General features: G+C 37.2%; 1 protein-coding gene across 4 annotated transcripts; it reads left to right on the plus strand.

Moving 5' to 3' along the window:
- The first annotated feature begins 1,794 nt into the window (after nucleotides 1–1,794).
- On the plus strand, nucleotides 1,795–22,482 carry xirp1 (xin actin binding repeat containing 1). Of its 4 annotated transcripts, none has more exons than XR_008906163.1 (9): nucleotides 1,795–1,855; nucleotides 2,651–2,773; nucleotides 2,859–2,913; nucleotides 3,383–3,712; nucleotides 3,933–4,020; nucleotides 8,075–8,235; nucleotides 8,482–8,523; nucleotides 10,448–18,184; nucleotides 18,377–18,394. XR_008906163.1 is itself a non-coding variant. In XM_056742832.1 (9 exons), the coding sequence occupies exons 2-9, from the start codon at nucleotides 2,652–2,654 to the stop codon at nucleotides 22,077–22,079; spliced, it is 4,632 nt and encodes a 1,543-aa protein (XP_056598810.1). In that variant the 5' UTR covers nucleotides 1,795–1,855; nucleotide 2,651; the 3' UTR covers nucleotides 22,080–22,482. The 4 variants fall into 4 exon arrangements, 2 of the variants coding, with proteins under 2 accessions (XP_056598810.1, XP_056598809.1); XM_056742832.1 differs by having other exon boundaries at nucleotides 18,054–18,184; nucleotides 18,377–22,482; XM_056742831.1 differs by lacking the exon at nucleotides 18,377–18,394 and having other exon boundaries at nucleotides 10,448–14,917; nucleotides 15,348–15,486.
- Nucleotides 22,483–22,567: the final 85 nt, after the last annotated feature.

Consider the following 22,567-nt stretch of genomic DNA (forward strand, 5'->3'; position numbering starts at 1 on the left):
GTGGGATCTAGATGAAGATTCTAATGAAAAATGCAAATCCAAGATGCAAATCTAATGCAGTGCCTCTGGGGCACTCTAACAGCAACAGCTGTGAAATTCTGTTGATAAATAAATGTGGACCTGTTTATGAAAAGACAAACTGAAATCTTTTGCTTAAATTTAAGGATAACATTAGAAACACTTTGGTATAATATTGTCTCTTTACATAATTTAGGTGGTTGTATTATGTCAGTTTTACTGACAGAACACTTTCTCTGGAGAAAATCTAGAACAAGTTTATCTGTAAGTGATACTTTATTGATTTTCATTAAAATAAACTATTAGATTTGTTTGATCCTTCTTCCACACCTTTACTTTGAAAAATCCCATCGTGGATCATCCTGGTTTTAGGGCTAGCCGTCCTGCCCTATACATTGAGGAAATATAGTACACCTCCCTCACTTGATTCATTGTGGTTTAATCCAAATGTATACCCTATGTAAAGATAATTAAATTATTAAAGAAATATCACCTTATTTATTCAAATACGGTAGTCAAATTCTTTATTATTATAATTTAATCAACAATTATTGTATTGTAATAGGGAGTCCTAAAAGCAGCACATAAAATGTAAAACATCCAGCACTTTGGTACACAGCTATTATTCATTATTAACCAAACCCCCACATCTCTGACTACACAGAATGACAAATTAACACACTCTTCCTATGACGCTGCTTCGACGTCACCATGGGACACATCATCCAAAAGAGCTGGTTGAAAAACCAGCATGTGAATACGATTTTAAAAATGACTAAGCACCAGATGCAAAAAAAATGAGATCAAAAAGCGTCTACATTTTTATAAAAGAATGAGTCACATTACCAATGTCATGTTTCATAAGTGCCTGTTTGATTACAGATGCACTTAATCATTAATCATTACATAGGTAACACGGAAAATGTCCCATAGAGGAATAAGCTTAAGGGTCAGTGAGGTTCTGGCAGCCCCCCTTATCTGAAGTGAAAAAGTTATATAATCAAAGTTTACTTTTAAATGCTTTTTACTTTGGATCATGAAAAACAGACTGAGCATTCATTGATTTATTTAGTTGCAGTTGTTGTTGCTACTGTATTATGTTGACAAATGGGTTGTGCAAAAATGACATCATTTTCATCTTTTGTGGGAAACATCTATAAATCTTGACACGTTTTATTAAGCTTTTCTATAGAAACATTAACGTGTGCAGAGACCTGTCGGTTATAATTCACATTTGCTTGAACGTAGATGATTTCACAAAAGAGCGCCATCTTGTGGTAAATTAAAGGGGATGCACAGAAGAGTTTAATTAAAAAAAGTTATACAATTCTGAGTTTTTTATTAAGTTCTCAGAGACGTGAGGTTTCGTGGGAAAAAACTAGCAATAGAATGAAAGCCAATTAAATAATAACCATTTGCATTAGGTTATATTACTTTGCAATGCCTCAAGGAAACAGACAGAAAAGATGTCTGAGATGATGCCCAGAGCTGCTGCACGACAATATTGAGTACTTGATAGCCTGTACATTCTTCAAGTGTTTGGTCCGGATATCTAACAAACTATAATTTAATACCTTCTGAGGAATGTCCCTTAAATGCTTTACTAGGTTACTAGCACTATGATTTGTTCTGCACATGCAGTTTTTTAAAGACCATTTTTGATCTTTGATTCAGCACTGGGAGGATTAGGTGTCAAGTATTTTCCGGAAACCTTCCGGTCAGGCTGTAAAGAAAGGACTTTGGCCAGTGTGACCAGAAGTGTCTTGTAGGTGATGCTCCAGTTCACACTGCACAGTGTAAGAGAAGGAAATGAGGAAGACTGGACAGATCGCTTAAGGTAACTCTTCAACAAAATATTTTTGAGCCGTTAATTCAAGCATGCATATTAAGGGTAATTATTCACATAGTAATAGTAATGACTCATTAATCATGTGTGGTTTTTATGTGCACTGGCTATGACATCACTGACCTTTTATCTTAATTTCCCCAGAGTGCACATAATTATTATTTATTTTTTATTTTTAAAGACATCTACTTTTTGCACATAATTTGTGAAAATTACAAGATAAAGCAAAGCTTTCGATGTGTAGTGTAACTGAGCATAGGAATGGTACATATTAACAGAGTCAGATGAGAAAAGGGCTGACAAGTAGATGAATCATGTGTCATTGTCATTGAAGTGCTGCTGTTTAGCTGGACAGTCAATTTTTTGTGTGTGTCAATTACAAGACTTCTTTATTTGTTTGTGGCCTTTTATTTACTAAAATGATGTACGTCCTAAAAATAAGGTGTTTAGCACTAATTGCGTCGATAATATTTATCCTGTTGTAATCAGAAGATTACAAGTGAGGGATTTATTGAACTTGAATTTAGTAAAGATTAACTTTTGAGTGTCTTTTGATCATGTGATTTGGTTTAATCTTTTAGACTTTGCTTTTTGTGAATATACTGTTTCTCCATTTTACAGTTTCCTTTTTTGTGTGTGTGTACTATTATGAGTCAGTCCAGCTAGAAGTATTCCATAAGCTATATATTTTTATCATAGTCGTTTGAAATATTTATGGATGTTTATGCATCTCATAAAAAATCTGCTAAATCATTAAATGAATTGCTTATGTATTATGACCATTAGGATGAGCTTTACCTTGAGAAGAAGTCAGTCTCTAAAGACTCTTTCTGGAGGTCATAGTTCATGGTCCACATCACAGATTCTGTTGTGGGACAAGAGGACATCTGTGTCTCAGCTTGTTCAAAAGTAAGCCGACTACTTTTCCTTCACAGGATCATACATTAACTTTTGTAATGATAAGTTTTTATCTTAAATTGACTATTTTTGCCAGGTATGAAAGCTGTGTAGACCTCACAGATGTTGGCAGAGAAGAGACCTGGTCTAAGGTATTACCACCAAAAAAAACATGAGATATTAATATCTAGACCAGTGGTTTTCAATTGAATGGACTGGTAACATTATTTATGGTTATGTTGTGTAGCCTATTGTTGTTGTGTGAAGTTGATCAAGAATTTGGGGTGGGGAATGAACTTGTTGATATCAACGGCTATCCAAACATTTTCCAGTAATTTGATGTATGTTTATCTGGTACTATAGTACATCTTGTACATCTGGTATTTTACCCAGTGTGCAATTCAAATGTAAAGAATGCTGAAAAACTTTTTTGGTTAATATTTGCCCCTTGATGTTCAACGTAATAGATATTGGTCTTGAAAGAACAACACTTGAGAATCACTTATCTAAACTATTCTAGATCAACAATTAATCAATGATGTATTAAACAGGACAAGTACTCAGAAAATGTGATTCTTTCAATCCATTGTGCCTTAATTGGATGATCTCTCTGTGCCACAGACATCCGGGCTGAGAAGATCAAACCATGCTGAGATTCAAGAGAGTAAAGTTGAGAGTCTCTGGAGGAAATATGAGTCCTTCAGTGCCTCTAATCCCACATTGTCCAAAAGTATTTCTATGGACATGCTACCCCAGCCAGATCCAGCAGGCGCTAATTCACAAAGGACACTGTTTGAGTCAAAGAATGCCCTACACCGAGACTACACCAGCAGCCCCCGGCTCAACATCCCACCACAAGCCAAAATGAGCCCTGTGAGTCTCATGACATCATCAGGGCGAGAGCAAAGTTATTCCAGTACGCATGTCACTAGATCCATGAAGACTCATCAGGTATGTTAAACACTCACGTCATGTTTTATTTCTGTTTGTGTCGTGCACTGACATGAGTCAGAATAGGTGAATATGTGATTTATTTCTAATGCTGCCTTTGCGTATTAGTGTGTAAAGTACTGTATGTGTTCTATCTAATCCACTGGAGTCAATTTAATAAAACTCACATGTTCTACATTAAAATGAAGTTCAATGTGTCTATTTTAAATTGTGTTGGCAGATGGATAAAGGATTTGAGTCAACAGGAAGGAGAACCATCACTGAGGGTCATGGATATGTCACCACTCGATACCCCAGTGGACTAAATGGTAAGTTGCGTAGCATGTTATGAAAATAACTGTAATGACTTACCTCAGTACAATTTGTGCATAGATTTTTTATTTTTATCAGTTAGATTTTGCTCTTCTCAATTTAGATCCATGTTATTCAGGAACGATGAGGTCAAAAATCATATGAACTTTATGTCCCATGTGAGATATAAACATCTCAAGTGTTCAACATAATCATGCGGGACCTTTGTGAAGGAATAGAGAAGGAGTCAATGGTTCAAATATTCCCAACAGCATCTGCACTAAATATTTTGAAAAATTTCACTGCATTGCATTTTAAGGTTAATGGAAATGCTGAAGAAATAAATGGATTTGGTCCTTGCATATAATAATCTATTCTGTGACTAACATTTCAAAGGACTGTGTGTGTAAACATTATAAAGCTATGAGAACAACACGTTCAGGAGACATAAGAGGCTTTAATTGACTTTGCATTGGATAATCCAATATCAAAACAAATTATATACATTTTGAAGAAAGATAAAAAAAGAGACCTTCTTCTAAGGTTTTGTTTCTTAGATTTACAATTAAACAATATATTCTTTTCAAAATGAAGATATAAAGGATTTGGGGCATACTAGATCTGTGTGAACTTGAGAGACACTTACTACACACACTACAAGACCTTGTGATCAGTGGATATAATATTGTTTGGTTAAAGGACTCATTCTGTCATTATAGCATCACCAACAATCATTCTTCACCACAGGGATATAGAGCAAATATTTAAGGTTAACTGTGTATCAATAATAAATAGTTTCAATAAGGGCTCAAAAATATAGAGACAAAAACAACGTAACAAAACTCTGTTTTAACATAAATCATAAGTAGTCCTCACAAGTACATGTATGGTGTGAGTGCGCTTTGTCATTATTTTGAGATCATTAGACGTAAACATACACCTCCACATACGTCACTGTTCGTGTTAATATTTGTAAGCAGCTTAAGGACCTTATTAAATGAAACAACAGTTATAAATAGAGACGTTACATGAGACTCTTTTTAAACAACCTGCCAAAAAGCCACTTAAATTTTTTTTTTTTAATTTAATTAAATTTATTAATTTCTCAGTCCCTCTAAAACATCAGATAAGACACAAGGAGGCTTATACGGTATTAGTGGGAACTATGCTCAAAGGGTTCCCTCCATACCCCGTCACTTCCAGAATCCCTGATTGACTCAGACGTGTGGAATACATGTTGCTTCCAAAATAGTAGGTGGCCTCATCCCTGCTCCACAGTGAGCAATGATAAAAATCAGCTGTCGTCTGTCAGAGAGGGCCAGAAACAAGCTTAGTGTCACAGAGAGAGACGGGGCCACTGCTACAGACAGACACAGTCATCAGCCAGGGAAATATACAAGATAAAGGCCAGAAAGACCCGAAATCAAAAAGCAAGAGCAAATTATTCTGTAAGTACAATAAGTAGTGTGTGAAGTGTGGAAAGAAAGCATGGGAAATATTAATTTATTAGTAAGAATTTGTATTCATTAGATGATTAAAAGTATGTTTATTTATTATTATTATATGATTTATTTTTTAAGATATTTAAAGAAATGTCTGTGAATTTTAGATACATTTCTTGATGTTGAGGAGCATGCTTGTAATAAATAGTTGCAATACAGTAATTAACTTAGAAAGTAAAGTAAGGATATCATTTTTTTAATCTTCTGTATAGTTTAGGACAGGGGTTTGTCAAAGTTAGGTCCGGGCGGCCTCTAAATGTTCTAAGGGGTCCCCAGAAATGTTAATAATAATAAAAAACCGACATCAAAAGTTATTTATTGCAGTTAAATTTTAAATTGGCCTAATATGTTGTCTTTATAGTATACTTTCTAACAGTTTAAATGCTTTAAATGCTTCTTTATAAAGAACATGTGTATTTTAGAAGGGGGATTCCTCACAAAAGGAAAAGGCTCATCATATTTGGGGGTCCTTGGCATGAAAATGTTTGAAAACCCCTGGTTAAGGATAAGCAAAGAATTTCTGAAGTAACAGTTAAATTACATTTAAGTAACATGGAAAAGTAACTTAAGTAAAATAGTGACATAAAGTTTCAATTACTACTTTTAATCTGTCATCAAGATTAAAGGTATGCGATTATTTGTATTTAAAAACAAAAGCAGATTACGTAGCTACATAGACATACAACCCATATTCTAAACAGAAGTTGAAATCAGCTCATTAAATATACGGTCCCAAATATCATAAACTGATATGCTATAGAACCAAATGATGTAGAAATACAAAACAGTCCAAATGTCTTTGTTCAGTAAGAAATTGTACATATTATCTTTCTTCAAACACCTCAGTTGTCAGCTAAAAAGGTCTTTGTTGACACTGCATATTTTAAGTAGAGGTTTGAAGTTTTCGTTGTCTTAACAAGACCTTGCTCACCGGAAACGAAAGAAGGCAGCTGAAGGGAATAAATACCATCCACATATCACAATAATTTGGACAGCTGTCGGCAGCACAAAAGCCCTCACATTCTACGACAATAATAGCCACGCACCCATTCCTGTCTGTGTGTCGACTCTTCCTGAATAGCTCCAGCTATGACACTCATTCAGCTGACATGGTGATCTTTGAATTACATGTCTAGATGGTTAGACTCATTTCTAAATGACATAATTGTACACAGTAAATGAAGAGGGAAGACAGCATTTGGCATAAAGATTAACATTAACCATCCGGCAAAGGCCTTTGATTGAGGTTTATAACTTAAGCACACTTTAAACTCTATAAACTTGATTATGTCAGTTTGTGCTGAATGGGCACGCTGGCCGGGACATTTACCACACTACCATGACACACAGATAAAGTTAAACTTATATTATTTTAAATGTCACTAATTTTACAATTAAATTGATTGAAGCTCAATGTTTCAGGTTTGTAAGCAGTCTGACATCTCTCCGTGTAACAGTAGAGTATGGTTGAACTTTTGTATGGCCCTGTTATTCTGTGTTCATCCAGCTATGCAAACGTTCTAAGCCCAGACTCGTGAGTGGCGCCAGTGGCAGTCTATGTCCTTTTGTCCTATGAGAGCTTACAGTGTGAAAACTGAGGTATACTTGAACATTGTCATTATTTACAGCTGACAGACTTGTGCTGCTTACTGGTTCTCTTGATTTTTTGGACAAAAGGAAAGGAAAAGGCTTTTGATGGGACTGTGCATAAAGTACTCTAAAAATAGCTATAGGGGTGCAAAGATTTTCTTTATAACCAACAGCAGAATCGAGATTTCACAAAAAAAGTTGATTGAGATGAAAAAGATGCACAGAACATCACCTCTTAAACTTCACACCGATGTTACTTGTTATATTACCAATATAGCATTTACATCATGAAAATGCAATTATGCTGGCAAAACAAATCTATAGAAATCCAATGGTCAGCTAAACCAACTAAATCCACTATGATCCAAATTCTCAACCAGAGCAGCTTTGTCATGGAATGTTTTGTTCCCAAAGAAAGAGAAACTTAAAAAAGGGTCACCGTGTCAGCTGACAGTGGAGTCATGCTAAGAAATACGATCAAATTGTTATATAAAACAGTAGATATCCTCGGTAGTAACAGAAAATGGAAAGCTAAATATCTTGCAATCTCACAAGCATGTACTATATGAGGAACTAAATAGTTTCCGTACGCCCTTGAGGAATAATAATAGCCCATAGATAAAAAGCATACCAACACCATCTGCTCTATATATAGGCCTACACAACTAGTGTATCTGTTCCCAGGACTATTACATGGCGAAACAACTGGGTCGGGTCATTCTTTTAAGCTGGAATATTAGAGCCTTGGGCCTGCTTTATATTTTATGTCATGTATCATTTAGATAAAAATACATTTTAAATGATAAAACGTGCTCAGAGAACATGCCAGATATATATTTGCAGCTGGTATTTCTTGTCACGTTTACATTGCATACATACCTCAGAAACAGCTGAATCTGCATTTAAACAGAAACCATTCCTAAATCATAAATAATTTTGCGTAGTTTTCTGTAACATTTGTGTTTCTTACTTGAATTAGATGAGAAGAGACCTTTCAAGACAGACCTCAAAGAATCATCCTATATTCAAGGGCGCAAACAGAAGTTTACATCCTCTCCCATCCCAACCCTGAAAGAAAGATCTGCCGTATATCTCTCAAAGGTTGCAGCTTCAGACGCCTCAGGATCCACCGAACAGACAGTGAGTGTATGAGTCATATATCACACATGCCACACAGGCATTCATGACCATAAGGTCAAGTGCTCAGACTGGGTGACACAAAGGCATGCCATACTGTGAAGTCTGGTACACACACTTATTGCATCAAACTCTACAGCTTTGTTGGTCAGAAGCGGATAAGTGATGTGTTGAAATGCAGCTTTATGCAAATGAAGTCTGTTTTGTGAGAAATACTTATTGAGGATAATGAATTATTTTCTTTCTCAGGGCAGCGTGACCCAAGAGCACGGAAAGAAGAAACAAAACAAGGTATGAACAGGTTTGGCTGACCTTTAGCATTTGAACCTGCTGTGTGACTAACTACTAGTGCAAATGAATGCTGTGTGATCCTTTAGAGGAATATAATTAAGTTTAGAATGGTCTCAGTATAAAATTATGCGAGATTTATACTAAATTTAATTTAATACTTTGATACAGAAAAGGCAAATCATTTCTTATTCCTAATCTGAGAGGTATTAATACAAATGCATTTTAAGTCACCTTAAAGAAAAGCATGAACATTTTTGGAGGGAAGATTTAGCCTTTTAACTCCCTTCACAGTTCGTGTTTAGACAAACAAACTAGTTTCCTTCTAAGCCTACAGAGGATTTTCCAGTTGCATAACCTATTCCTGCCAAACAGTTTTGCCTGTGACATCAACCATCGGGACACAGCAGAGACGTTTCTTCATTTTTTAAACAAATACAAAGCTAGATATTTTTTTATTTATTTAAGAGAATATGATGCATTGTTGTGGATCTAAATATACAACCGTGTATAAAATTAACCAGCCAACAACAGTATTGCAGCAGTTATATAAAAGTAAAACACCTTTTGTATTAGTAAAACTGTTACTGGGATATTTTTTTCTACAGAATACATATTTTCTTAATTTAGGTCATGAATGTTTATATAAAAATAGCAATACAGGCGGAATATGGGGATGGGCGAGGCTGTGAAGGATCCAATCGTTCAACACATTTTAAGGCTGCATTCAAAGGAGCCTTTGAAATAGAACGATCTTACCAGCATTTAGCAGCGCTGCTGTTGCAATTGCTTTTGGTTTGCAGCCTTTGGAGAATTGGGACCGGGCTTGTAAATATTCTAAATACATAAATATTTTGACAGAGGCCCATTTTAATTTTATTTTGGCTGTGTACCAAAATGTATTCAAGCTACATAATGCATATTTGCTTTAAGAGCACATTGTCAGCTTTGTTTAGTGTGTATTGACATCCAGATTATCTGAGGGGTTTTGGAATTTAAGCTCTTTAATGTGTATATATAAAATGGGGTATTTTTTTATCATGGAGAGGATAATGCCATCATTCACCACTTTTATCTAACATGGACTTCCAGTATTTTTGTTGCTGAGCTCACCAGTGTTTCTCAGAATGTACCAAATTGTTGATTTGGCGGTTTAATGTTCCTGAGATCTTTCTGGTGGATTTTTTGTGTTTTTGAAATCTAACTATGCTCTGTTTAACTTGCATGGAGATCTGGGTGATGTGGGTTCACAGCAACAGCTTCCAAATGCAAACACCACACATTGGTACAACTCCAGACCTTCAATTTTAAGTATAAAAAAAGCCCATACCTGGGAATAAAACAGCTTTTGATTTGAATGCCAAATTGCTTTTGGGGGGGGGGGCTACATATTAAAGAGCTGTAATTTCTAAACACTTCCGTTAATCTCGATGTGAATACACTCTAAATAAAAGTGAGCACTTTAATCCAATATCCATTATTTAACTGTAACTTTACTATATTTTGCTACACAGCTAAAATAACTAAAACTGTACCTATGTCCAAATATTTATGGACCTAAATGTATTAAGAAAATGTAAATTTATCAGCATGCTTCGGAAAGTGGCTCTAATCTAGAAAATAGCTCTTGTTTCTGCTGTTTCTGCTGTTTACTATCATTAAGTATTGCATGAGTAAAACTTGTTATGAAGAATAGCTGAATTTTGTACTAACAAGGGTGAAATACTCTCATAAATGGAGTCAAGTCCCACATGAATAGAGATGGTGTGCAGTGAACTAATCAACCATTCCCATCTAAACTCACAGAACAAGGTAAAGTATGATTGCAGTTATTAACATATTAATGAAGAATTTACCGTTATGGCAGTTTAATTCATTGCACTATGGAGAATAACTTGAGACTTCACACTTCTTCTTTGCACCCAAGATGGCAGAAATCAACAAACAGGTAAAAGTTACAGATCCAGCCTGTGGAGATGATGATATCCCTCCCCCTCCACCTCCTCTACCAAGACCTCATGTTCTGGAGGCAATCCAAAATGATCTCAGCCAGAATTTCCTCCCTGTACCACCTCCAAAAGAAACTTTCACAGAGTTCTACCAGCAAAGACAGAAAACTGAACTGAAACGTCTTTTCAAACACATTCATCCTGAGTTAAAAATGAATCTTGAGGATGTCGTAGATGATGAACTTATCAAGGCAATAAATCCCCAAGCAGGAGATACAGCATATCAGGGAGAAGTCCAATCCATGCGATGGATATTTGAAAACTGGAGTCTTGACAATATCGGAGACCCACATGAAACGAAAAAAATACTTGATGAGGAAAATCTTCAAGGTGGGGATGTGAGGGGCACATCTTCCTTGTTTGAGCATTCAGTGTTTGGTGGTCAACATATAACAGGTGGTGAGAGACCTGTTTTAGCCCAAGGAGACGTCCGCACCGCCACCTGGCTGTTTGAGACGCAGCATCTGGATTCAATCAGTAAGTCAAAAATGGAGGAAGAGGAAATTGTGGAGGTTGTTCTCAAGGAAGCTATTCAGAAGGGAGATGTGAGTGGTGCGCGTCTCTTATTTGAATCCAAGCCATTGGATGCCCTGGGTCGCTGCTGTTCTGTTGAAGATCAACATTTCCTTACACTGAAATCAGAACTAGAGGAAAACAAAGGAGATGTGAAGAAAACTGTCAAACTCTTTCAAGCAGATCCCTGTTGTGCTCTTAGGGACAGCAATGGTCACATCCATGAGATCAAGTCAATTTGTAGTGAAGAAATCCAATGCAGTAACTTTAAAACAGCACGTTGGCTGTTTGAAACTCAACCTTTGGACCACATTAATAAAGGAAAAACTGGTGTGCAAATCATTCGGGGGATCTCTCTTGAGGAAGCCCAGAAGAGCGGTGTTGACAAAAAGAGATGGATGTTTGAGACCCAACCTCTTGACGCTATTCGTGAAGGTGTTGTGGAAGAACAAAATTTTCAAGGAACAGTGGAGGACTTCTCAGGAGAAGCAGCTGTTCAGAACAAACATACAATTTTGTCATCAGCTAAAGGAGAGCTTATGGGTAAGGAAAGAGATGATATTGTTGGAGGTAATGTAGGCTCCACCCTGTGGCTTTTTGAGACACAGCCTATGAACACTCTGAAAGAAAACTATGAGATGGGACATCTCAAAAAAGTTATGGTATCCAGCGATGAAAAAGGAGAAGTTAAAGACAAAAGGCAGCACTTTGAGAATACCAGAGTTTGTAAAACAACAAATGAAGGGAGCAAAGTTGAAGACTCAGAAAGAGGAGATGTCAAGACATTCAAGAATCTTTTTGAAGCTATACCTCTCAGTCAAATTTCTCAATCTGAAAATGCACCCGCTCAAGTCTGTGATGTTACAGCTGGGGACGTCAAAGGCAACCGATCACTGTTTGAATCCACTCCATTTTATGCGATGAAGGACAGTGCTGGAAACTTCCACAAGGTAACAACTGTCAGCAGGGAGGAATGCTTAAAAGGAAATGTACAGAATTACAGATGGATGTTTGAGACGAAACCTCTAGACCAGTTTGAAGAAGGTAAAGACAAAATAGAAGTCATCAAAGGCATCACTAGGCAAGAAGACACAACAAATGATGTGAGAACAGCTAAATGGATGTTCGAAACACAACCTTTAGATAATATCCATTCAAAATTCAATCAGAAAGAAGTGGACTCAACAGCATCACAGGAGGAATTTCAAAAAGGTAATGTAAAGACATGCAAATGGCTATTTGAAACACAACCAATGGACATTCTGTATGACAAATCTGAGAGAAACCAGGATGTACAACCGGTGCCAAAGGCTAATGTGAAATCACACACTTGGCTTTTTGAAACCCAGCCATTAGATAACATCAAGGACAAAGATGAATTCAGTTTGAAATTGTGCAGTCCTGTGGAGGATGATGTAAAAAGTGATGTCAATGTGAAGACAGTGAAACACCTGTTTGAAACTGAGACTTTGGACAGAATAACAATGCAAACAGATTCTGCTCAAAATGTAAGATATGTCAGTGAAGTTGACGTCCAGTCTGGAGATGTATCTAGAGTAAAAGATTTTTTTGAATCCAAGACACTTGATGAAATAGGAAGCGAGTGCTTCAAAGAGTCGAAGACTGGGCAGCAAGACAATGAAATTCAGTCTGGATCAGTGCACAAATTCACTTGGCTCTTTGAGAATCAACCGATCTGTGATATTAATGAGAATGAGGATCAAATTAACTATAGTGTTCAAGATGTTGAAAGCGGTGATGTCGTAGGCAAAAAGTTTATTTTTGAAACTTTCTCCCTGGACAAAATCAAGGATAAAGACCAACTACTTGAGAATCAGTCAATAAGTGTTGAGAAACCTGTGAACGCAAGCGTTGATGTTAAATCCAGCACAATGCTTTTTGAATCCCAGCCTTTGTATGCTATTAAAGACAAAGATGGACAGTTTCATGAAGTTACCACGGTGAAGAAAGAGGAAATGATGGGAGGAGATGTGAGCGGAGCAAGATGGATGTTTGAAACGAAGCCACTTGATACCATTCAAGCAGACAAAGAGATTTACATTATCCGTGCAGTTACACAGGAGGATGTGATCAAGGGTGATGTAAAATCAGCTCGTTGGAAGTTTGAGACACAGCCTTTGGACTCCCTCGCAGAATCTGAAAGACCGTCAATCAGGATTGTGGAAGATTTAAGCCATGGAAAAAATGTGCAAGAAAGCAAACAACTTTTTGAGACCGAGCAAGTAGCCCAAAAGAAGTATGTAAGGATGGTGAGCGTTACAGATGTTCGACAAGGTGATGTGCGCACTTCCACCTGGCTCTTTGAGAACCAGCCAATCGATACTCTGAAAGGTGAGCAACATGAGCAGAATACCTTGCAGACTGTACATCGGGAGGATAACACAAAGGGTAATGTAAAACGATGCACTTGGCTGATGGATTCCCAGCCCCCAGATCAGATTAAGAACCACGAATCAAACAAAGAGTTTGTTTCGTCAAAGGAAGACATTCCAAAGGCGGATGTCAAAAGCACAACTTGGTTATTCGAAACCACACCGCTAGACAAAATCATAGTGGAAAGTGTTACAGACATCCTCTACCGCCTTTGTCAGCATTCATTTATTCATTCAAGTGGTATCATCATCCAAGCCGATGATTATAAGTATGTAAACATGGCAAAGTATCAGTTTGTCAACAGTGAGGGTCCTAAAGTTCAAAAGGAGGAAGTTGTTGAGGGAAACATCAGAAACATAATGCTACAGTTATTGTTCAAACCAAACCTGAAACCTAAAGTTGTTCTTCTTAAAGAGGATGAAGAAGGAAAGTTGCACAGCACGGTGCTTGAAATACCATTTCAACAGGCTGAATCTGCGGACAACCCAGACTCCGAATGCAAGATTCAAGAAGCTGTTACAATTATTGAGAGCTTGCTGGTTCATCAGAAATCAATCAAGACAGGCTTGATAATGCAAGAATCAGAAGGAAAACAACCAGAGATGACAGTGTATTCCCTCTATTATCAAAAAAGTCTGACAACAGAGTCGTGCAATGTCACACGAGGAGATGTCAAGTCCACCATCGGCAACCTTCTTGCCACAGTCCACAGCCAGCAGACCAAGCCATCCTGCAGGTTAGAAAAAAATGAGAGGGGGAATGTTGATTTGTACAGAAATTGTATTGAAAAAGGTGACCTTCAGTTTCTTAAGACTCTGCAGAGAGAGCTTTCTGAAGAGGAACCAACATCCTCCTCGAAGGATGAAAATGAAATCATTCAGGGTGACGTGAAGGAAGCAAAGAGACATCTCAATCAACAAAGGGAACAAGTTGAGAGAACGGTTCTGGATGTTGTACCTGGAGATGTGAAAACCGTTAAAAAGGTTTTCTCAGAGGGCTGTGTAGATCAGACCGTTGAAAACTGCATGCCAAAAGAGGAGATCCTTAAAGGTGATGTTTTCTCAGCCAAGCAGCAACTTGATGAAGCAACCAAGCAGCCAATCATGGTACAAAGAGAGGAAATAGTGTCTGGGGATATTAAAGCAACACTCGAATCCTTAGAGCGAGCAAAGCAGCAAAGTATGCAAGTGGAACGTGAGGTCATCATACCAGGCACCATTTACGATCTGAATGTAGAAACTGGCCCAGAGGAAGATGAAAGTAAAGTAATAAAGGAGGAAATAATTTCAGGAGATGTTAAGGCCGCCAAAAGGTCGCTGGAAATGGCGAAGAATCAAAGTATTAGAGTTGAACGGGAACCTATCACTCCTGGAAAGTTATACAATATAAATGAATCATCTCAGTGCCAAAACATCTCGACAATGCAGGAGACTACAACAACATCCTCGAGCAACCAGCGGATAACTACAACATTTCGAAAGGTTAGTGATATAGAAAAGGATCAGGGATCCACTGAAAGTCATCAGAATGAAGTGAGAAGGAGAGATGTAATAGATAATAGTACAGAAAATGACTCAACAAGGTTAGATTGTACTAAATATCCAGAAACAGAGCCTAAAATTGTTAAAGGTGATGTGAAGGCTACAATTCAGTCTTTACAAAGTGTGATAAAGGAGCAGAGAAGTGTAGACAGAGAGGACATTGTAAGGGGTAATATGCAAGAGACACTCAAGTGTCTTGAAAAATCTAGCATTAATGTTTCTAAAGGCGATTATAAGGCAGCAATGTTATATAGAAAATCTTGTACAGAAAAGAATAGGTTGAAAAATGACTCAGGGATTGAGGAATGCAAGCAGAGTTGTGTTGTAACATTGCCTTCATCTGATATTGAATTGTCTTCTTCGGTTTCAGTGACTAGCAGTGAGCATCTGACCTTCTTGGCACTGAACTCGGAACCTATTAGTTCCACCTTAGACCATTCAAACCAGCTCCCTAAGAAACATCCACCACCTATCCCTCCAAAAACTGCTCTTCAGGTTAAAAGTCAGAAACCAGCCATTCCACCAAAGCCATTAAACATTATCACTCCTTCTGAACACACTGCAGAAACCCAACAAATCTGTCCAACTTCATCAATTCCACCCAAAAATACACCAATGAACAAAACTCCCTTGCGTAAAAAGGAAACATGGAATTTTGAATGCTCAAACAAAATGAAAGGCAAGCTATTCAACAATCATGAACCAGTTCAAAGAACAAAAGTCACAGATCCTATGAATCTACAGAAAATGCAGTACACTGAGCAATGGGTTCAGAATTCACACATGCAACATATGGACATGGCATCAGTCAGCCAGATTGAGAACATTTATGATAGTTCACTGGCTTGTAATACACCAGGAATGGAGAAAAATGTGATTCAGAAGATAAATGCTGCTGAAGAGATCAAAATGTGTATGCAGAACCACTCAAATAACAAAGACTTAAACATGGGATTTAAAGTTCCGCTTCAGAATTTTGGGGAGAAGCAAACAGCCAATATAGAAACCTCATCTTCCCCGAAGAAAATGAAAGTTCTACCAAATAAAAACATCCAGGAAGCTCAAGAATCCCAAGATAACGCAATTGAAGTTGCCCTACACCTGCCTAGAAAAGATAAAATTAGAAATACCCCAGATACACGTGATGTGCCTTCAGAACTCCACCAAACCTTTGAAGAGAACAAAAACACAGTACAAAAAGTTGTTTTGAGAAAAAAGAAAGTAAAACGGGAAACGGAAGATGAACGTCGCCAAAGGCTGTCCGTCCACAAAGAGGAGATCATGAAGGGCAATGTGAAAGCAGCAATGGAGATCTTTGAAAATCTTATGAGACGAGAGGAACTGAAAATAATCCTCTCAAAAGTTCAAGAAATAGAGGGGGAGACGTATGAGGTTGATGTCAGATCTTTGAAGACTTTGTATGAGAATGTGCCTGCTTGGATTGCCAATCCAGTAAAAATTATGAAACATAGACCTTCAACAAAAGAGAGGAGATCTGACAGAGAAGCTGAGGGCTCAAGAGATGATGTGGAGAGTGTGTCTTCTGTCGAGGCTGCTTTTGGGGATCTAGAGAAAGCAAGCATGGACATTGCAATTTTGAAAGAGCAGACATTAGCTAAACTTTTGGACATCGAGGAAGTTATAAAAAAAGCGTTGTTTTCCGTATCGAATTTAAAGTCAGAAGCTGACATTGCTGGATTATCAAGTCTATTTAGTGAATCTTTAAACACTGAAAATGTTTCTCCAGGTACTAATAACATTAGGAAAATAAGCATAGCATCCAGTAAAACAAAGCCTGCACAATCGAAACAGGTACATAGCACTGATAGATTTGGTAGGAAAAACTATTCAGAGCTGCCAAAAGACGCATCACAACATCAAACGGGCAAACCATCCTCCAGTCATCCTTCTTCTCCATCATTTATTTCCATTCATTCAGCTGCAAGAAAACCAGTGGAAACAAAAGCAGATCAACCTAATCTAAGCAGCACCTTCAAACAGTCCTCAGCTGAGAAAAGCTCTGCCAACCACATTTGTCGCCCTTCAAGTCCTCAAAGGAACGTGAGCCTTCTTGAGGTACAAACGGTTCCCGAAGCTGGAAGTGGAATCATTGGAACAAAGACTGTCAGTGAGAAATATGAGAAGACAGATTGCTTTGGAAATAAATATTTCTCATCTAAAAGATCAACATTTGTAACAAGACAGTCTGAGAGAGAATTATCTTCCTCATTTGATGTGGTTACCAGTTCAGGGAAGTATGATGTCATGACTCTACCTGTATCGCACAGGAGCGGCCACACCTTCTCTTCAAATTCTCCAAGTAAAAAAAAAGACCAAAGCAAAGTGTTTGTTACTTTCGGTCATTTAGACACAGAAAAACAATAACCTGGCAGTTCATTTCCTTTTTTCAATAGACTTGTTTAAAAGAAATACTGTAAGAATTGTGTTTTGGTGATGTCTTTTTTCCAATTTCTTCTTTAAAAGAAAAAAAATAGCTTATTGATCCTCATTTTTTGTGTGTACAGTTAAACAGCTTTGTGATATTTATCTACATGACGGTTGAGAGGGGTTTTTCATACAGTTATAACTTGTGATTTAAAAAATGTAGATATGTATGTTTGTTTCAAATGTTGTATATTAAACTAAACTAAAATACAAAAAACGTACTTGCTGTAATAATTTTATTTTGAATTTCTGATTATTTGTCTTATTGTTGCTTTCTATAGGAGTTGAAATTTTGAAAAAGGTTACAAAATATAAACTAAAATCTTTAAATGTTGGTGTAAAAAACATTAAAATTATGTCATCATTTACACGCCCTCTTGTCATTTTAAACCTGGATGACTTTCTTTCTGTTGACAACATTCTTCAAAATATCTTCTTTTGTGTTCTGCAGAAGAAAGAAAGTCATACAGGTTTGAAATGAAAGGATGGTGACTAAATGATGACAGAATTTTCCCTTTGAATGTGAACCACTATAGTATAGATTTTTTTATCATTGGAAGGTTATGCTCTGTGTACAAGTTTTTGAATACTTATTCTGTATAATCTATCTATGTCTATATTGTTGTCATAGTTCCTGTCACCTGCTAAAGAGATGTGCTCTGCCTGCCTGACACCAGTTTACACAGTGGAGAAAATGGTGGCAGATAAACTAATCCTACATTACAGCTGCTTTTGCTGCAAACATTGTAAAACAAAGTTAAGGTGAGGACAAAGAACTGGAGATTTAGCTGTAATACTAAAATCAAACTTCTGATTCATAATGAAAATCACAAATATTTGATTACATAAAGATATTTTGTTCCAATCAAACCAGAGTATATCGATTCATGAAATTAAGATGTATGAAGTTACAAAATTTACTTTCAAAACTTGACATGCTTCTATTCATTTCAGCCTTCACAATTATTCTGCCCTTTATGGAGAATTCTACTGCACATCACACTACCAACAGTTATTTAGGAGAAAGGGGAACTATGATGAGGGTTTTGGTCACAAACAACACAAAGACAACTGGCTTGCAAAAACAGAGGAACTTAAACCTGTTAACAAGTTTAGCTCAGCCCGTATAACAGAGCTCACACATGTTGATGGTCCTTTGGGGTTTTCTGCTGGTGTTTCCTCAACACGGCATAGAGAAAGAGAAACACAACACAAAAGCAGTGCTGACAACAGGAAAAAGCTTCAAATTAGTTGGCCACCTGAAAACAAAGGGGGAAAGCGCAGCAATGTTTCACTAAGCAATTCCTTAGCCTCAGGAAAGATTACCGACTGGTCATACCGAAACCATTCTTCTGCAAAATCTAGTTGTAGAAATTCTGGGCTGGATGAAACAGACACATCAGTTAATTTGTTAGATAATGTTCATGAGAAGTCACTCACTTCTTTCACAATAAAAGGTGGGAATAAAGCACCTCAGCCAGGAGTTCAATTTTTAAAGACGTTAGATTCATCTGTCCATTGTGAAACACAAGGTAGGGTCCCAAAGGCTGATACAATGACAAAACAAGACCGAAATTATGGAACCGTTAGACCAGATTCTGTGAAAGAACACATTTTACCTGAGGTTGGAAATCTTAGCAGCACAACAAAAAAGACTGTTCGGTTTGCTCCAAATATAAACACGGATGTGAAGAATACCATGAATGTCCAGACTGATGAAGCTTCATCTGTAGTTCTTAAAGATGATGTAATGAACACAACTGAAGACCTGACAACATTAACATCTGACAAAGAAACTGCTGAGGAGCGTTTAGATGAAACCTTACACACTCGATATGACAATGACTCTTCAAAACACCCCATAGCTTCAGATGAAGTTCATTTACCTTTAAGCAATCTGGATGAAAAAACAAATGCAGATGAGGAAAATATAAGCGAGCTACAAACAATCCCAAATCTCAGTGAACTACATGTAAAAGACACTGAAGCGTGTGAACAAGAGGTGTTTAAACCCAATAGCCAATGTGGAGGAGGTTTTGAAGAGGTTGTGGAGATAAAGAGTGAGGTGATTATTGGGACACAGACTAATACCAATGTGACCTCCACAAATCAAGAACCCACAGATTTCATTGCAGATGAATCGAAAGATCTCGATACGTTGGATACATCTCAAAAGAACAATGACAAATCCAATACAAAGGCTGCTGCTGAGAAAAAGCCAGTGGCTAAACCCAACAAAGGGTCCTGGTCAAAAGGAAAAAGCCCTCTTTCCAAACTCTTCACATCTCCTTCAAAAGGAAAAGAGAACAAGAGTGAGCAAAAATACGAAAGCAAGAGACCCGATGCCAAACCTAGAAATGTTTTGAGCCGGCTACTGTCATCCACCGAAACTGTGGTTACGGCCAGTGAGAAAGAGCAAGAACAAGATGGAGAAAAAGAAGCGAATGGGAAGACTGCATTGATTAAAGATAATATTACTTTATGTACTCCAACAGAAACTACAAAGACAGCATGTGAGAAGGAACAAGAGAAAGATGGAGGAACAGAAGAACATGCATTGATTCAAGATGAATTGACCTCTCAAATCATCCCTCATGATCCCATAAAAACAACACAACACTCACCTAATGATGCTCCAGAAAAACTTAATACAGACAAGAGTGAGCAAAAATACGAATGCAAGAGACCCGATGCCAAACCTAGACATGTTTTGAGCCGGCTACTGTCATCCACCGAAACTGTGGTTACGGCCTGTGAGAAGGAGCAGGAGCAAGATGGAGTAAAAGAAGCGTATGGGAAGACTGCATTGATTCAAGATAATATTACTTTATGTTCTCCAACAGAAACTACAAAGACAGCATGTGAGAAGGAACAAGAGAAAGATGGAGGAACAGAAGAACATGCATTGATTCAAGATGAATTGATCTCTCAAATCATCCCTCATGATCCCATAAAAACAACACAACACTCACCTAGTGATGCTCCAGAAAAACTTAATACAGACAAGAGTGAGCAAAAATATGAATGCAAGAGACCCGATGCCAAACCTAGAAATGTTTTGAGCCGGCTGCTGTCATCCACCGAAATTGTGGTTACGGCCTGTGAGAAGGAGCAAGAGCAAGATGAAGAAAAAGAAGCGAATGGGAAGACTGCATTGATTCAAGATAATATTACTTTATGTACTCCAACAGAAACTACAAAGACAGCATGTGAGAAGGAACAAGAGAAAGATGGAGGAACAGAAGAACATGCATTGATTCAAGATGAATTGATCTCTCAAATCATCCCTCATGATCCCATAAAAACAACACAACACTCACCTAATGATGCTCCAGAAATACTTAAAACAGACAAGAGCGAGGAACCCATCATTTTGATTGCATCATCAATAAAGCTTGATTCCACTCAACAACTCAAATCTCTTTCTGATGGTTTATCAGAGATTGATAACAGTGATGCTCTCATGGATTCACAAGAAAGCAGTCATATAAATCTCCCCATTCCAGGCACTTCCAATTCATCAATTCTTGAGGGCAGCGTAAACTCTTCTTCACTTCAGAATGAGGATACATCCAGTCTTCTTGATTCATCTGATGTGTTTACATCTCAAGTTGAACCGAGCCTTGACACAAATTCAGCCCTTTCTGATTCTAACACAGAATCGCTTGAAAACATCGGTTCATTCACAGATGCTGTTCATTGTGAGACTGCATCAATTGATATAAAGAGATCTTTAGGTCAGGGAGAGCCATTTGAAGAAATTAAAAGAACATCAAATGGAGATGCGATATTGAGTTCATCTGTAAATTTGAATCAAGAGACTCTCAATATTTTCGATTCATCAGAATCAAATATTGAGAGGCCATATGGAAACATATTGACTTCATCTAATGAAAATGAAACTGGTGTTTCCTCGGAAGTGTCTGACAACACCTTCGCCATGATCAAAATGCCAGCGATGGATATCTTTGGTGAAAATAGTACACTTGATCAAACGCCTGCTCAACAAAATTTCTTTGATATGATGACAAACAATGACGGTCATAGTCAAAACCCTTTTCAGGAAATTGTTACTAGTCAACTTGCTCCAAATGATTTTTTTGACATGATAAGTTCAGAGAGTGACCCATCAACACTGTCAGATACTTCAAATCTGTTCGATCAGAAAAGCCCTGAATCAAGTCTCATTCAGTCTGACCTTAATACTGTATTTGATGCATCAGCTACTAATTTGTTTGATCAAAGTTGTTCTAACGTAGAACAAACTAAATCGACTCAAATGGAGGCTTTCGATTTGTTCAGTGCTGAAACAGATTCATCCTCAGTTGTGTTCAGTCAAAACAGCGCCGATCCTTTCTTTGATCCTTTCTCTAATTACATTTCTGCAAATAGAAATGAAAACACAGGCACAGATACACTTAATCCGGAAACAACTCAAACTGATGAAAATCCGTTTGGGGATTTCAGTGGGTTAGAGGGTCCCACTGAGGTTGCCAAGACAACTGAGAGCACCTTATTTGATGATATATTTTCATCTATTCCTGCGATGGCTCCAGCACAGGACAGTTCTAGCAAATCAGATCAAACAAACACTGCCACAAATATAGTGATGCCACAGAATGCTGAAAATGATTGGCTGTCTGACTTCTTGAGTTAGTACAGTTTTGGTAGTTAACATGGCTCCATGATTGAACTTCAATACCAACAGAAAAAGAAAAAAATATTTCTTTAATGAGCAGATGAAGATTGGACTTTTATTTTGTACAATTATTAAGTTCATAATGGTGTTTAAAATATTACTTTTCCTTCGGTAGATCTTTTTTTTTTAATACAAGACTTTCGTTGTCAATAAAGGGTTAATATTGCAAAATATATTAAAGTACTGATATCAGAGTACTGATTTTACAAAAATTCAGCTAATTGACAAAAATATGGGATTAAGGTTAAAGGTGCAATGCAATGATGACCAAATTTATAAATGAGCTACGATATTGTTTGACACATTTATGTCGTGTATATCAGTAACAACATGAAAAAATAAAACAGTGATTCAGAAAGAGGTTGACTGCATTGTTTTATATTAAAAAACTTCACCATAGTTTCTACAAATCTTGTTAATAATGCTGAATGGGAAAGAAACAGCAA

This window comes from Triplophysa dalaica, chromosome 3 (assembly GCF_015846415.1).
Source record: "Triplophysa dalaica isolate WHDGS20190420 chromosome 3, ASM1584641v1, whole genome shotgun sequence".
NCBI lineage: Eukaryota > Metazoa > Chordata > Actinopteri > Cypriniformes > Nemacheilidae > Triplophysa > Triplophysa dalaica.